This window comes from Passer domesticus, chromosome 13 (assembly GCF_036417665.1).
Source record: "Passer domesticus isolate bPasDom1 chromosome 13, bPasDom1.hap1, whole genome shotgun sequence".
In the NCBI taxonomy this organism is placed as follows: domain Eukaryota; kingdom Metazoa; phylum Chordata; class Aves; order Passeriformes; family Passeridae; genus Passer; species Passer domesticus.
The window spans coordinates 18,075,299-18,091,687 of record NC_087486.1 but is presented as its reverse complement, the minus strand read 5'-3'; the positions used below and the strand labels follow the sequence as shown (position 1 = coordinate 18,091,687).

Here is a 16,389-nt window from a genome sequence, read left to right as displayed (position 1 = left end):
GTGCCTGCAGCTGCATCCAAGGGGAGGTAGGAATGTGTGAGCTGAAAGCAGAGCAAGAGAGATCAGAGAGAGGGAGGAAAGGTGTGAGCACAAACCCGAGGAAGCGAGATGCCAGGAAATATGTTCACCCTCACACAGAGCTAATTAGCACAGCGAGGCTCTGCTTGCCACTGCTTACTCACACCAAGACAAAATAGGGGGTTTTGGGTGGCTGTTGCCTTCCCTGGTACAAAGACATTCTCTGTGAACTGATGTAAGGACACCTACCATCAACCACGGCAGCTTTCCATGGAAGCAGAGAGAAAATAATTATTTTCTGATCAGCCACCACTCTCCTTACCCAAAAATGGCAGCTAAAACCCCATTTTGTAACATTAAGGAGATAAAAGAGGAAAAAGAGAGGATAAGAAAACCAACCTGAGAACAGACAACAAATCAGGCAACCACTAGGATACTGCTGACTCCTGGCACAGGCGATGATTATTTCCAGCCTGGATATAAAATAAGCCTGCACTAGTCCTCTGCTGTCTGTTATTGTCCCAGGATTATGGTAATTAAGCAATTTGTATTACCTGATACCGATAAGAAAAATAAAGCCCCGTTTATGACACCGTATCCCCTGGATTTTACACGGTAGTTACTGAGGCATTCTTGTTACCTGGTGAACATAATATTCAAGATCATAAAGCGCCGCGACTTTTTCATCCAGCGTGGAGGCAGAGCTGTTGAATTTGCTGATTAATTTAACCATAATTTCATAATCTGTTTCTATCTTCATGTTCAGCTTTTCAAACTCCTCCTTCAGCTGTTCTATGGGCCGGAACTTCTTCCTCACCTCTTCCTCTCGGGCCTTGGAAACAGAAGGAGGAAACCAGATGTGAAGATAGGAGATAGAGACAAGACAGACACAGAAAGGAATGCCAGCCCCAAATTCACAAAGGGAACCTGGCTGTCTGTGCCAATGGATTTATTGCTGTGCAACAGAGGTGCAGGGACAGGGTTGGAGGGTCTTTCTGAGAAGCCCAGGAGGCTAGTTAGCTGTGAGATACCCACAATATGAGTGAGCAGTAAGGCTCTGTGCACCAGTTCTCCATCTCTACACCATTTGTACACCACTTCTAAATCTCTACAGCATTTATGTGCCATTTCTACACCCCATTTCCATCCAGCTCAATATCAAGCCCACAGGCAGCAGTATTGCTGTTCTCTGTTTGCCTGCAAGTGGATCTTCTCAAAACCTGGCTGCAAAAAGCCCTGAGGTACCTCCCTGATCTCACAGCTGAACCTCTCTGGAACTGGACATGCGGCTGGAGAGCTCCAGAGGTCCCATCCAGCCCAAAGTGCCCAGTGACTCCAAGGAGACACAGACAAAGATGCTTTTGCCATTCCAAGCATTGAGCACCTTCCAGGAAGGCTCTATCTCCCAGGGAGAGGTGTGGGGACAGAAGCTGTCAGAAAGGGAGGCAGGAGGAGCAGTGATAAGATGGGGGGAGCTGATGTGCTGCACCATGGGGCTTGGCTAGCAAACAGCCTGTCCAGAGCTCATCTCCCTTGCAGTGACAGCACTCCAAGGGCTGCCCTGAACCAAGAGCGCTGACACAAAACATGTGGTGAGGAGGAAAGAATCTGTCAGAGAACTCAGAGAGCCCCAGAGCTGCAGGAACATCAGCACTGGGGACAGAGCCTGCTGCTGCAGGGGACAGAAGCAGCAGAGAGGCCAGGCTCGAGCTGGGCTGCCCCAATGACAGGAGAAAGGCAGAAAGCCCCTTTTGGAAGGGATTTGTCACAAATACCAAGATGTGTTTATATGCAGAGTGAGCCCCAGCTGGAGGGTTTTCACGTGTCCTACTCCCCATGAGGGATCAGAGAGGGCTGGAGGAAAACCAAGTGAGCAATGGAGGTGCAGTCGATGGAATGATAAATTACCACACCCAACCCACCCCTCCCCGAGCTGCCTCTGCCAGAGCACAGAGGGGCTCAGTGTAACTCCATTTCCTCTGACACAGAACCTTCAAGGATGGATTTGCTCTCTGCAGGAGTGACTGCAAATGGAATACTTTAGGTCCATTAGATGTAGCTGCTTTTAGTCCCATTGCTGGGACAAAAGCTATTCTAACAGGGGGTTTTAAAATATGGCTTATTTTCACCTAATAGAGTATCACTAATTTTTGCATTTCAATGATCCTCATTTCCAGCAGCCCTTTTCAGCAGCCCTGCAATCAATCAGCAATGCTGCTATGGAAATAATCTCCAGCAAATGAAATCATGCCATGCTGCCCCATAAGGGAAGAAAAAGACTTTCTGTGACATAAAAACTTTACAGCCTTGACTCCACTTTCAGTTTTCATTTGAGTGAGCCAACACCAAAGCAGCAGGAGGAGCGAGGGTTAAGGAAATGCTGCTGAGGGGGAGAAGGGGAAGAGGCTGTGATGCACCTGATGAGTCACACATCATCCCACCTATTTACTTCGGGTTGTGGGTTGTTTTGTAACTAAATGGACAACCTGGAGCTTGTATAAGGAAACTTCAGCCCCTGCTTCACCATGGCCACTTGGGTTCTTCTATCCAGGGCACAAGGCTGGGAACCGAAAGGAAGGAGAGTAGTGAAAGGGAAATACGCTCCGTAAACACCATCAACTCCAGTGCAGATTCCTTTGGGGTCTGCAGACATTTTTGTGAATTGAGCTGCAGTGAAACAGATAAATTACATTGTTCAGAGCAGCTGTGGCTGCCCCTGGATCCCTGGAAGTGTTGAAGGCCAGCTTGAATGGGGCTTGGAGCAACCCGAGACAGTGGAAAGTGTCCCTGACATGGCAGGGGTGGGACTGGATCAGCTTTAAGATCCTTTCCAACCCAAACCATTCACAGAATGTAACATTCGTACAGAGAAGCCAGGGATCAATACCACAAACAGGATAGTAAAGTATTTTAGGTCCATATTCAACAAAAAATTAGTTTGCACACTGTTTTCCAAACAATCATTTTAATCACTGTATTTCAGCATAGTGAAACTGGGTGTGTTCACATCCCTGCAATGTACATTGCTTTAGAAATGGGACACTTACCTTCCTTTCTGCCTTCTCACTTTCCTTCATTTTAGCCAAGGCCTTTTTGAGCTCCTCAGATGTGAATGAATTTGCATCAACACCAACCGTGTCCAGCCTTGCAGAAGAAAAAAAACAAACCAGAACATGTTATGAGTGAGCAACTGCCTCTATTCTATTTTCACTGTGACGTTCTAGCAATGGCTAAGGCAGGAAGAAAGGAATGAAAAAACCCAACATACTCAAGAAGAGATTGGTATGAGTGCTGGATTCTGTGTGGGGCTTCCTGACACCTCTCCCAGAAAATGAGGGGCTATGCTGACCCACAATCTCAACTCCTACCACAATAAAAACGGCTCATGAATTGATAATTCAGAATTTTGTGCTACAATAGAGGAACGACACCTGTGGTACTAAATTATTGCAGAGGGCCTACAAGCTTCAATCTGGAGATTTCAGTTTACAAACATTGTACAAAAAGAAACAGGTGACCTCAGAGCATCTTGCCAATGAGTGAAGGAAGGGGCTACTCTCACTGCAGTGGCCCCTGCAGCCATGCCACCAAAGCAAGGCAGGAAACTTTCAGCCACCCTTCCTGCTGCAGCCACAGGCACTCCTGGCTCCAGAGCTGCCATCAGGCCACAGGGATGCAAAATCCACCTTCCCGCTCTCAAGGCCATGGCAGCCTTGGCAACTGTGGCACCTGCATCTGGGCTGCTGCAGGGGATGATGTTTAAGGCTTGCAGCCTCCAAAGGCTCCGGGTTCTGCTTCCCACCCTGCTCTGCACTGCCCTGGCTCCGCATTGCTCAAGAGACAAAAGCCAAGCCAGGGGATCCTCACCCTGCCCGCATTCCTACTGCTGGCAGCGGCCACTGGCTCCTGTCCCCCACTCGGGTGACAGCAGGACAGACAGGGCAGGCTCTGCTGGGCAGGGGGTGGGAGGCTTTGGGCCCTGTGGGTGCTGCTGCTGGGGACCATGGGCCCAACAGGGCCCCATGCTCAGCCCCTGCCCGGGCAGCTGCCCCCAAAGCCCCACACACCCTGAGCATCCCCATCACTGGTGGCAGTGGGAAATCCCACAGATGTGACGAAAGAAATTCCCCAGAGCAAGTGAACCAAGGGTTCCAGTGGGAAAGTCAGCACCAGCTGATGTTTAAAGCACCTTTGCAAAGGTGGCTGCAGGGCAGCTGTGATCTCCAGGGCCTCTGGCACTGCCTGCTGTGCACGTGAGGCTGTGGGGCTGCTCCCAGTGGGACACAGCACTGGGCTCACACCAGCCCTCAGCCCCTCACAGCTGATCCCAAGGAGCAGCCTCAGAAAGCACTTTCACACCACTTGCTGCAGGTATTAAAAAGGACTACATGTCATTCAAAGAAGCCATGTTGCCAATTTCCTTGCGGTGTCGGAGCATGAGAAGCCTGGAAGGTGGCTCTGAATGTGCACTCAGGCCACTTCCACTGCCATCCCAAAGGACAGGGCTCTGCTTTCAGCACTGCTGAGCTCCTAACACAGCAATGAAGTCTCAGGAAGAGGCAGTCTTGACTGTACCAGAGAACCTGGCCTCTAATTAAAGGCATGAAGACCACAGCCCACCCAACCCAAAGCCTGGCATGTTTGTACCTTTTCCTTCTTCTCTCTTCTCTCATGTCACTTTCCCCATTTTCTCTGTCTAGCAGCTTGGCTTCTCTGTCTCCTGTCTGCAGGTTCAGCCGCACGTGTGACCCTGCAGGAACAGCCTGACCTGCAAACAAAAGTCACATTATTTCAGAGTCCTGCACTGCTCCAGCTTTGGGAGGGACTGGGAGCTGAAGGCACATGCTCCCCCTTGGGAGTAGCTCCTCCCCGTGCCACACAGTGAGGAGTGGAATGTCCACCACTGACCCCTCTCCCATCCAGCAGCACCCCTAAAGTGCTGCTTTTCCCTCCCAGAAGTGCCACCCCAAGCCACCAAAGGTGTCCCTGTGCTGCCAGGCTGGCTCTGATCCACAGTGGAGGTGGAACCATGAGCCCAGCAGACACTGTATCCTTCCTCCCTTCTGGCCCAGGTCCTAGGAGAGCACTAAAACTCCACACCAGCTGTGGATTTTGGGCCTACATGGAGAAAGGGGAATTGTTGCTGATTGGGGCAGACAGAATAAAATGCAGCTGCCAAAGGGAAATCAAAGCATTCCACAGAGTACAGCCAGGTATGCTGCACATAAGGCTGTGCTGGTGTGGAAATACTGTATTAAAATGAATTTATGATGACTACTATCTGCCAACAAAAATACACAGAATACATTAAGCTTCGGTTTTAAATGCAGAAAAGGTAGGAAATTCAGAGTGCTTTTCACCAGTTCACCACAAACACATCTCAATGGCCAGCCCAGTAGTGGGTGGAGAGGAGGCAATATTTGGTTGCTACTTCTTGATGGCAATTCTTCTCCTCTTAATGCAGGAATCCTGCCTGTGTAGGACAGTGAAGTTGCAGCTGAACAACCACAGAGCTGCTCACAGATGAACAGACAGACCACACGTGCTCACCCTCCTCCCTCCTGAGGAGGATTCTCAATTCAGCCTTTCCTTTCTATCTTCCTTTTACCTAAAAAGATACCTGAGATAGAGTAACAGCTTGCAGGAGACAGGGAGCATCTCCTACCAAAGGGAAGTGAAGACAAAGGTAATTATTTTGTACAATAAATACATGTACTCACAGACAAAAAGCTCTGGTCTTGGGAACAACTGGAATGATCCCTCCCTGTTCAAGACCAAAGAGACATTTCCCTGATCAAAGGACCTGGTGCATCCTGCGTAACGCTGGGATGTTTGTCACAATTCAGTCAGAAACATTTCAAAGCCTGTAGTCATCCAATAGGTATAAATGCTTTTAGAAAATGCAGGGAAATACATCTTGGAGCATCTCCTTTTAAAAGAGGGTTTGCATTTCTGGTACACTCTCTTTCTTTTCATCAGTCCTGTACACTGCAAGTTGCATTGGTTGGATATGTGAGAGGACAGGTGTGATTATCTCCCCATTCCAAACTAGGGAAGGACAGGTTAGATGCGCCTCCTCCACACTTGGAATCCTTTTCATGGACAGATCCCAACCTCCTCCTGCTCCTTAAACTTGTGATGCACAGACCTTTCATCTCTGTCTATCTATGGGAGCATCCTCCCACGCTGAGAAGCTGGGCTCTGCAGGAATTTGGTGCCGTCACAAATCCCTGCCCCTTGCTGGTGGTGGAGTGCTGGTCAGAAAGGAGTTTGTAGGATCTCCATGAAAAGGGCAACACCACATCTGCTGTTCCTGCCTCGGGCACCGCTGGGACACGGCTCTGCCAATGTTAACCTGCTGCAGTGGGAGATGTCCCTGCCCACAGCAAGGAGGTGGAACAAGGTGAGCTTTAAGGTCCCTTCCAGGCCAAGCTCCTGTAGGATGAAATGCCATTGCGTGCTGAACAGGAGGCAAAAGGACGAGCCCCTCTTCCGCAGACACCGAGGCCTGGGGCAGAGCCAGGGCCCAGCTGGCTGCCTCCCCCAAAGCCCAAAGCTTTCCTGGCCGTGCCACCAGCGCTGGGCAGCCAGATCACAGCCCCAGCAGTGGCTGTGGCAGCTCTGAGGAAAGGCCTCTCACAGGGAGCACAGCACAGCTCCAGCTGCATCCAGCCACACTGGCCTGCCAGGGGAGAGGAAGGAGGTGGGTGGAATCCCATGGAGGGAATCACCCCAAGGAAAAGCACTGGAGCAAGCTCCAGAAGGGCAGGGGCCTGGGGGGCCCAGCCCTCCCGCTCCTATTCCCAGTGTGAGAGATGCTACTCACTTCCAAAAAATTTAAAAGATTTATTAAAACCTTTTCAAAAATACAACAGAAGACTGAATGGAGAAAATATTACAGCACCCAGGAGCAGAGGATTTTTCCCACCATGTGCTCACCCACACAATGGAGGTTTCACCTTTTAACCCTTTAGCCCCCCCAAAGTTCTGTCCATGGACTCCTCCTTCCCTGCCCAGTGCTGGAGATCCCTGCCTGACACCTTGATTGGGGGTCAGGGGCTGCCACAGTAACGAGCGACCCTCCCAAATGCCCCAAACCCAGGGCACCCTGATAACAACACAAGGGGGGGTAAAACATAATTGTAAAACTTCTCTTAACATTTCCCTTTTAATTGTGAGAGTCAACCATGGCATTACTCATCTGTCACACCAGCAAGCAGGAAATAAAACCAAACCCAGGCCTGGTGCTCACGAGCTGCACCCCCAGTACAGCCAAATCTCAGAGGCTGCATCAGCCAAGGCACAAACCCTTCCTGCTCCTGCTTTGCACACTGAATGGGGTTTAACCAGGAGCATCCAAAGCCCAGAGCAAAACTTGCATCCCTGATATGTTTCAGCAGCTCTTGGTGCTCCAGGGATTTCCCCTGGCCGCTCTGCACAGCAGCCCAGGTTCATGGCACAGCAGGACAAACGTCCTGCTTTAATAAATAAACCATGAAAAACATCTCTGTTTTCAACAAAAAGATTGACATTGACACTTAAAAATGTTACAGCTCTTCAGGGAAGGTCTTCTGTCTTATTTAGTTTGGGGTATTTTGAAGTCAAAAGTGTGTTTGAGGGTGGCTTGACTTGAATAATGTGATTAAAATTCCTGATTTAGACGAGTAAGCTGGAAATCTGGAATTTTAATCATGTTTCAGTATGTAGCTTCTAGACATTTCCCTTAAAATAGTTGATTCTCCTTCATTCCTATAATTTGATACTATTCAACAACTGGGAGCACACACCGGAGCAATACATGTGTAAGCAATTACACAGCTTCACATGTTGCTAAAACAGAAACCATTCTGTTAATAGCTTTTTCCCAAGAGAAATTAATTTTTTACTTATTGTTTGCATTAAGTTGCATTTGGGAAATGAAACTCAATTAAAAAAACACAAAATCACATTTTCATTTAAGCCATTTTGTAACATTTTTTCTCCTTGACACCTCAGACAAATAAAATATGTCTATCCACAGGTAGGCACTGCATAGATGTGTTACTGAATTGTCCCTCTTCCCTGAGAGCTGCAAATCCTACAGCTGCCAGACCTCATCCCTTGCTTCTCATAAAGGGAAAGAAGAGTTTCCATTCTAGTTAATTTCCCAGCTCTAAATCAACTACCCAGTGAGTATAAATAGCTGTGAAATTCCCTCCACAAATGTGCCAGAAGGGCCTCCAGCTGTGGAGGGGGAAGCAGCAAACTCTTGCCCCCACAATTAGTTTGGAACTCTCACCACTTAAAAAATATCCCACTCTTGGGATTTTTTAACCACAACTAAAATAAATTAAAATAGATTAAAAATAAGATCACAGAATCACAGAATGGTTTGTTGGAAAGGAACTTTAAAGTTAATCCAGTGTCACCCCCTGCCACAGCAGGGACACCTCCCACTGTCCCAGGCTGCTCCAAGCCCCATCCAGCCTGGCCTTGGGCACTGCCAGGGATCCAGGGGCAGCCACAGCTGCTCTGGGCACCTGTGCCAGGGCCTGCCCACCCTGCCAGAGAACAATTCCTCCCTAATAACCAATCTGAACCTGCTCTCAGTTTGAATGGGTGTTATTGCATTTCCTTGGGATGATGGGTTGAGAGAATGCCCCAAGGGTCTGAGCAGAGCTCCCAGTGCCTCTGCTGGGGATGTGCCACCCACCTGCCCCTCAGTCACTCAGCTGCCTCGCAGCCAAAAAGACAGTGTCCAACAGGCAAAGTACTCCCAGAGGATAAAACCCTTGTCACTTCACAAATGACAAGGTCTTTATAGGGAATAAATGTCAAAGAAGAGCGACAGCATTTATTTTCCAAGCAGGAGACACTAATCCTGTGGTGACACTGCAGGGATGGTGTTATTCCTGTTCCTGATCTAATCCCTTTATCAGCTGCAGAAACACCAGGACAGGCTTTGGTCTCCCATGCCAGCTCTGACTGACACTGCTGTCCCCACAAGCCGTCCCACCCCTGGGTGCTGCCTCTGCAGCCCAAAGCACCTGGAGGTCCCTGGAGCATTAGTACTCCTTCATTTGGATGTGCTCTGCCTATAAAGTTGCTTAAAGAGACACCAAGGAAGAGTTTAATTTATAGCCCCAGTCTTTTAATCTTGGTCAGCCAGATTTTTTCAGACATCTGTTTGTATCTCCTTATAATATATTGGCTGGAGCAGCAGCACCAGGCAGCAGCTCCCTTGCAGGGGCTCTGCTGACATTTATAAACCAAAGCGATTTCTCTCGTGTGCTTTATGCTATCAGCTAAACCTGTCCACTTAAATTATTGCCTTGTAACCAAATCACAACTATCTGTTACTCTGCTCTGTGCATGTTTCCCAGGCTCTGTACCAATATCAAGCTTTTCAGAGGCTAAAAACAAGATGATAAATTAATAAACAAATGGAAAACAGGACATGCTTCCATCAGGCTCACAACTGAGGGAGGATCAGGCACATTGTGCACCACATTACTAAAAGCAGAGGGCTGCTGTGTGGAATATGCAGCACACAGTGATATCCAAAGAACCCCATCTCTCTTCTTCTAGACCAACCAAATGACCAGCTGTGTTTCCTCACTGAAGAAGAAAGGTCTCATCCTGCCCAGCTCCTTTCCAGCACATCATTTCACGTTCCACAAGTGGGTTTGTGTTCCAGCATGGGGACAGGGCTGAGCCCCAACTCACTGCACAGCTGCAGGCTGGGAACTTGTACATCACACACTGACCTGCAAACCTCCCACCAAGGTTGTGCAGTAACTCACTGCACTCCTGGCAGTGGCTTCCCCATCCCATCCCACTCCATTCCATTCCATCCCATCCCATCCCATCCCATCCCATCCCATCCCATCCCATCCCATCCCATCCCATCCCATCCCATCCCATCCCATCCCATCCCATCCCATCCCATCCCATCCCTTCCCACCCCTTGGACAAAACTGCCGGCCACTGAGTGCCCATCAAGAGAAGCCAAAGAGGGACAGGAGACTCTCCCCTTGCAGCACTATCCTCTCCCCCTTGGCAGAGGAATGTCCCCAGGGAAGGCTGGAGCAAGCAGAACAAAGGTGATCCAGCTTGCTGAGGCAGATCCTTGGCTTGTCCCCAAGTGAGCATCCTTGTCTGCCATTGTAAAAGAATTCAAAAATCCATCAAGGGTTTGAAAACAAGCCCCAGTTATGAGTCAGTAAGTGGCTCTGCAGCTCTCAAAAATTACCTCGGTGTGTGAGCAAGCCTCAGATGACATCTACCTTCCTTTACTCTTTGTTTCTCTCCATGAAGGGAGGGAAATGGGACTTTCTTTCTAGTACAGGCAACAAAGGAATCTGGAATCAATATGTGAATGTTCCAGCAAAACACACTGGCAGTGCTGCAGTACTGAAATAATCACACTGCCAGAGCATCCATAATAAGTTATCTGATGGCACCACACCTTCTCCCTTAAGAAAATAATGATTAAAAACTACCAGGAGACAAATCCCAGGGAGCAGCAGAGCTCCCCACAGCTGCGGCCCTAGCTGCAGGAGCCACCAGTGCCAGGGCTGGGGAACTGCCTGAGGCTGGGGCATCCCATGCTGGTGGCACACAGGGGACACTGTGCCTGACTCCAGCTGTGCCTGGGTGGATGGGATGTGCCACACCAGGGTGCTTGGAGGAAAACACAGGAGCCAGGCCCAGTCTGGGGGGCTCAGCTCACACCCAGGCTCTGGTTAGAGCTGCTGAGCAAGGAGCCAGCAAAGCCTGCAGGTGTTTTTTCCTTTCTTTCCTACAAAGGCAAGTCCTACCACTCTGCAGATTGTTTGTTGCTTCAAAACAGAACATTTTTACACACAAAAGGAAGACATGTAGCAGACACAGGTAAGAAAGAGATGGATTACTGATGAGAAGAGTCCCAGAGCCTGAATCTCATTTTATTTCTTTTGGTCCTTTTTTCACTCAGCTACAGCCTTTTGCATTAGTTCACTGTCTGGCACTCACTGCTCCTCCAAATTAAGTGCCACTAGAAAATGTCATTAATATGCTCTATGTCACCTCCTCCTGATAGCTGGTGGAGAGGTTTCACAGCACTGGAAGCTCCCCCAGCAGCTGCCCCAGCACCCCCAGCATTCCCCACCTCAGGCAGGGAGGAAGCTCAGACACCTGTGTGCACATCCCAAGTACAAACTCCCGTGATGCTGGAAGAAATGCTTTACAAATCCACTCCCTGGGCAGCTCTTCCTCCCACTGCCACTGCTGGGAAGCCACACACAGCTGCCTGCTGAGTGCAGCATCTCCTCAGAGAAGCACCAGCCTGGTCACTGCCTCTCGATTTCTCAGGTAACCAGTAACAGCAGGGACTCTGGTACCTACTGCAATTAATTAGAGAGAAAACTCTTTTATAGAATAACTGTCTGCTGTCCGTATTCATAAAGGGTTCCCTAAGCAGGATGAACCTGCTGGGGTGATGCACCTTGCCCAGTGCCATGGTGCCACCTCTCCCAGGCGCTGCCCAGCTCGGGCTGGAGGAGCTGGGCTGCCTCTGCCTGCGAGTGACCAGCCCTGCTGGTGCCAGCCTGATTTCATCACTGCTGCTCTGTCTGATCATTGCCCAGAGGGCTGACAAGGACAGAGATGTCCTTCTCTGCCTGGGATTGCAGAGGAAACCCTAAGAAAGGAGTTTTGTCCTTACAGCATGAGCAAACAATTGGCACTGCTGCTTCCTTCTGCCTCCCAGGGCACCCAGATGTAGCAACACGCGGGTTTAGATGGTGGTTGCTGCTACCTCTTCCCCAGTAAGCATCTCCTGTGGAAAAGCTGCCTGGGTAAACATTCAGGGAAAGCAGTCAAGTCCACACACCACACTCACCATGGCCAGCTCAGCCACAAGAGGCAGAAGAGCCTTTTGTATGATGAATTCCAGCCCAGGTTTATTCCAGCATGCCAAAGGGGAATCAGGGACAAAGACCTGGCCATGTGGTGTGCACAAGGTTACGCAGGGGTCAGTGGCCAATGGTCCAAAGGCACCAGAGTGGCACAAAGGGCAGGACAAAGGGCATTGCTCTCGAGGGAAGACACGGAGCCTGCCACCAGGGATACCACAACCAATGGGGGATCAGGGAAAGGAGAAACGACCAGAATTTGGGACATATGGGGAAAGGAACTGGGGTGGTTCATAGTGTTGTGCAAGGCTCCATGGGGAAGTCTTCTCTTTCAGCCTAGGTGAAGACTCTACAGTATATTCTTCCACAGCAAAGCCCTGGGGATTGCCCTGAGGGATTCAAAGGATTCCACACCCAGACACATTGGGAGCAGGCAGGGCCTGATCCCCCAGCCACAGATGTTGCAGAGGCTCTTCCAGAAAGGCCTGAATGGGATGAGTTGTTGAGAGACTGAATGAAGAGTTCAAAGCACCTCAACAAAACCAAGGAAGTCTCATGTAAGGATTTGTCATGGATTGACCCTGGCACAATGCCAGTGCCCCCATGAAAGATATATTTCCAAAATGGTTATTGTGAGATGTGACCCGGAAACAGAACAAAGCAGGCTCCAACTTGGAAATGGAGGGGAAAAAACACAACACTTTATTAATCTACAACATCGAGACAAAAGGGAAAAAAAGGAAAAAAACCCACATACAACAATCCACAATGGAACCCTCCAAAACACTCCTCTTCCCCCCACCCCGCTAAACACTCAATTCTCAGTCCAATACCATCCTCCACACAATGTCCCCCCCAGTTTCACCAGGAGAGAGGAGTCTCCCTCTTGCACCATGGGCCTCCCCAGGAAACACAGTGGAACCTCCTGTGCTTCCACGTCACACGTGGCAGCCGCCCAAAGAGGATCTGCCGTGGTGACCATTGTCCTTCCATGTCCAGTGCTCTCACCACTGCCCATGGATCCAAACTGCTCCTTAGGTCCTTTTAAGAATTCCTTGCCCAGTTCCAAGAAGTGGCTGCCTCTCACTATTTGGGACACCTGTCCCCCCCATTTCACCCCCTGGGGCCCAGGGGCCTCGTGAACAGAGATCTTCCTCTCCACTGAAGGCAGAGGGCATCTCACACCCTTCTCAGCCATCTCTGTTCTTGCCACTGCTTCACCTCTCAACTTTGGGACACTGTCCCCCCCATATTTCACCCCCTGGGGCCTGGGGGATCTCATGAAGAGAGATCCTTCTCTGCTGAAGGCAGAGGGCTGCACCACGCCCTCCTCATCAGTCTCTGTTCCCTCTACTTCTCACAACAGCTTTGTCACTCCTGGCTTCCGGCCAACCGCCTCCCCCAAGGTGCAGTCTCTGCATTACAGGAAGAAATTGGTTCCATCCTGTGGCCATGTAAGAGAAAAGTCCAGCCAAAGCCACTCCATCATGTCCTCCATCTAGGGCACTTCTCATCTGCTGGCATTTCTACACCCACTCAAGCCTTCTTCTCATTTGCCCATCCTCTGTCCCCTCTCAATTCTCAGCTGGGGAGGATCAGTGTTTTTTACAGTTCCATTGTTTCAGCACCAACAGGGTTAAAACCTCAGCCGTGGTCTGCCCATGGCTGGGCACCTTGCCCCCCCCCCCCTTCTTCTCCTGGCCATGGTGCCAGCACGAGATACCAAATTTCAAGCCAGCACAGTCTCTATCACTCTCTCCCGGGGGGGCTGCCCAGACATCCCAGGTCTCCTCCACCCTGCACCTTGCAGGGCTCCAGCCTCCCTCCCCTCAGGCCGCATGGCCTCCCCTGCCCCACCCAGACACAGCCGGGCAGGGGAGAGGTCAGATCCACTCACTGGGGGACTCAAAAGAGAGAGTCCCTCTGGGAATCCTCTGCTTTTAACCCCTGTGTGTTCTCAGAGGCCTATCCAGGTCCCCAGTGGCCACACCAGGTGCCAATTTCAAATCTGGCCACTGATTGGTTTGACCACAACTTTCTCAGAAACTCACTTCCTGGTCAAACCACGACATAACTTCAGTTGGTTAGTTTATCTGACAAACCTTTCGGTGACATTCCAAGCTATGTTAATAAACGTCCTGGAAATCGACCTGTCAGAAGGGTGATATCTAAGTAAGACATCTTCTCCAACACTGACTTTGTTCTGTGCTGCAGTGGAGCAGGGACAGAAGCCATCTGAAATGCTTTCAAGCTTGTCAAGGGTGAATCTGTCCCCTGTTCAACACCCAGCACTGCTGCTGGCAGCAAAGGCATTCCTGGGAGAGCCCCAAAGCCACCCTGTTCCTATACATCCCAACAGTAGGTGTGCTCCTGCCCAGGCTCCTCACAGGTCCCAAAGCAGCAGCACTGCTTTCTGCTGGACTTGAACTCCACTTGAACAGGGGCAGGAAAAGAATTATGGAACGGTTTGGTTGGAAGGGACCTTAAAGATCATCCACTTCCAGCTCTCCTGCCCCAGTGATGCCACCCCGAAAGAGCTGATCCCATGGCAGTTTCTCATTTAGCAAGACAGAAGTGACTCACTGGTGCTTGCTGTGCTATGCTATCCTGTGGCTGATGCCACAGAGCTCACTGGGTGGACTCAGGGTGATAAGGCTCCTCACACCAGGATTACAGGGAGACACACCCCCACAGCAGCCCTTGGGAGAACTTTCTTGTACCCTGTCATTTTTAATGCCAACCTCGCTGCAATAACCACATCTCTAAGCACCATCCATCAGGCCTTCGGCTCAAACACTTGTTTGGCTGAAAAGGGTTTTAGAGGCACTCTTTTGTCACAGTGCTGAGAGGTCTTCTCTGTAATTTGTTCCCCTCAGTAAACAATGAAAATGTTTTTAAAGTGATGCCAGAATCCAATCCCTCCTCCTGTGATTCAATCCACAGCTAGCAGAGAACAAAGCCTCACAAGGAAGGGGCTCTCCACTAAGTAACCCTTGATCAGAGATGTGAAAGCACCATTCCATTTGGACATTGGGCTGGACAGTGCTCACAACTGACCCTTTTCCCTGAGCCAGGGCTGTCCTTTGGCACTGGGATTTATGTTCTCCCAACTGATCAGCCGGTGCCGAGTGCTCTGAACGCTGCTATTCAAACAGAGGCACCCGTGAGGCTGGGCTGGGCTCCCTCCTCACCGCCTGCCAAATCCACTTGGCTTCTCCTGCACCTCCTGCAGCAAGAGGGAAGGAGGGGCAGGCGAGCCCCTGGGACAGGCAGTGCCGTGGGGACAGGCAGGGCCCTGGCTGGCAGTGCCAGAGCGGGTCCCTGGGATTGCCGCCCACCCTCACTGGCAGCCAAGGTGAGGATGATGAAGATGGGCCCAGCCTCCTGCTCAAGAGCTGAGCCTGCTGAACACACACCAAACCTCATCCCTCTCGTGCAGGGGAGCCACGAGGACAGGGGGGTGGCTGCCACACACAGGGCACAGCGTGGTCCTCCCATGAGGTGCCTGGGCCCCCTGAGAAGTCTGGAAGTGATGGAAGAGAAGGTGGAGGCCAGCGAGGTGCCTGGGGAGGAGGGATCTCAGGGAAGGAAGGGGTGACAGGAGGGCTTGAGAGGGAAATACAGTGCCTCTGATGGAGGCACTGCTGCAGCATCTGCCTGTGTGTCTGCTGCTGCTGCTGCAGGAGGGAGATGCTTCCTGTGGCAAAGAGCTCCTCCAAGTGCTCTGCCTTCCCACCTCCCTCCTGGAAGGGCTGCTCTGCCTTGCAGTGCAACAGCAGCAAACACACCAGGAAAAAAATAACCACAGGGCAGGAAGAAGGGTTGTCCTTTTGCAGAGTGGGCACAACATGTTTTCACTTTCCCAGCAAACCCTTCTCCCCAGTCTAAAGCAGGCACTGCAGTGAGTTGCCACAGGCCCGGGGGCAGCAGGAGCCATGTGCTCACGATTTAATACGAGGCACTTGATTTATTTTTTCTTCTGATACTGGGCTTGGAGTCTGTGAACTGCAGCAGTTTAGAGTTTAATCCCACAAAGATCCGAGCAGAAGAAACAGAGAGACCAAAGGAATCCAGCCACACTCTGATATTTCATCTCCCAAATGGCACACCAGGCTGCAGAGACACTGCAGCGACCTTTGTCCCCAAGTCAACATCCATGAGAAGTTTACTTACAAAAGCCAGTTTTAAACCCTCTCCAACTCACTACATTATTTATCCCCAAGCCAATGCTACAATCCATTTAATAACTGTCATTCCTCGGGTCTATTTGTTACTCCAGAGAGCCCATCTGGGATGCTGAAGGCTTGGCTACATTCAGAGAAGATCAATGCAGGATGTGGGCAGAGAAGGACAAGGCAGCTGACCAGGAGAATTGAGAACCTGACAAAAGGAACTGAGGATGATATTAATTATGTGGAATTTTAGGCATTTAATACCTTTTGAGAGAGGCTTCTTTACTATGATGGAGGTTAGCACCTCCAGAACATCATCAACCATC

At 50.3% G+C, this 16,389-nt stretch overlaps 1 protein-coding gene across 6 annotated transcripts in view; it reads right to left on the bottom strand.

The window, feature by feature from the left end:
* The window catches only part of SIL1 (SIL1 nucleotide exchange factor), a 97,822-nt gene that overhangs the window by 41,792 nt on the left and 39,641 nt on the right, over positions 1-16,389 (bottom strand). For all 6 annotated transcript variants that reach the window (XM_064388003.1, XM_064388006.1, XM_064388008.1 and 3 more), the window contains 3 exons: positions 4,666-4,786; positions 3,066-3,162; positions 659-850 (listed from right to left, as the gene is read on the bottom strand). In XM_064388003.1, coding sequence (XP_064244073.1) covers positions 659-850; positions 3,066-3,162; positions 4,666-4,786 — 410 coding nt within the window. The remainder of the gene's footprint in view (positions 1-658; positions 851-3,065; positions 3,163-4,665; positions 4,787-16,389) is intronic.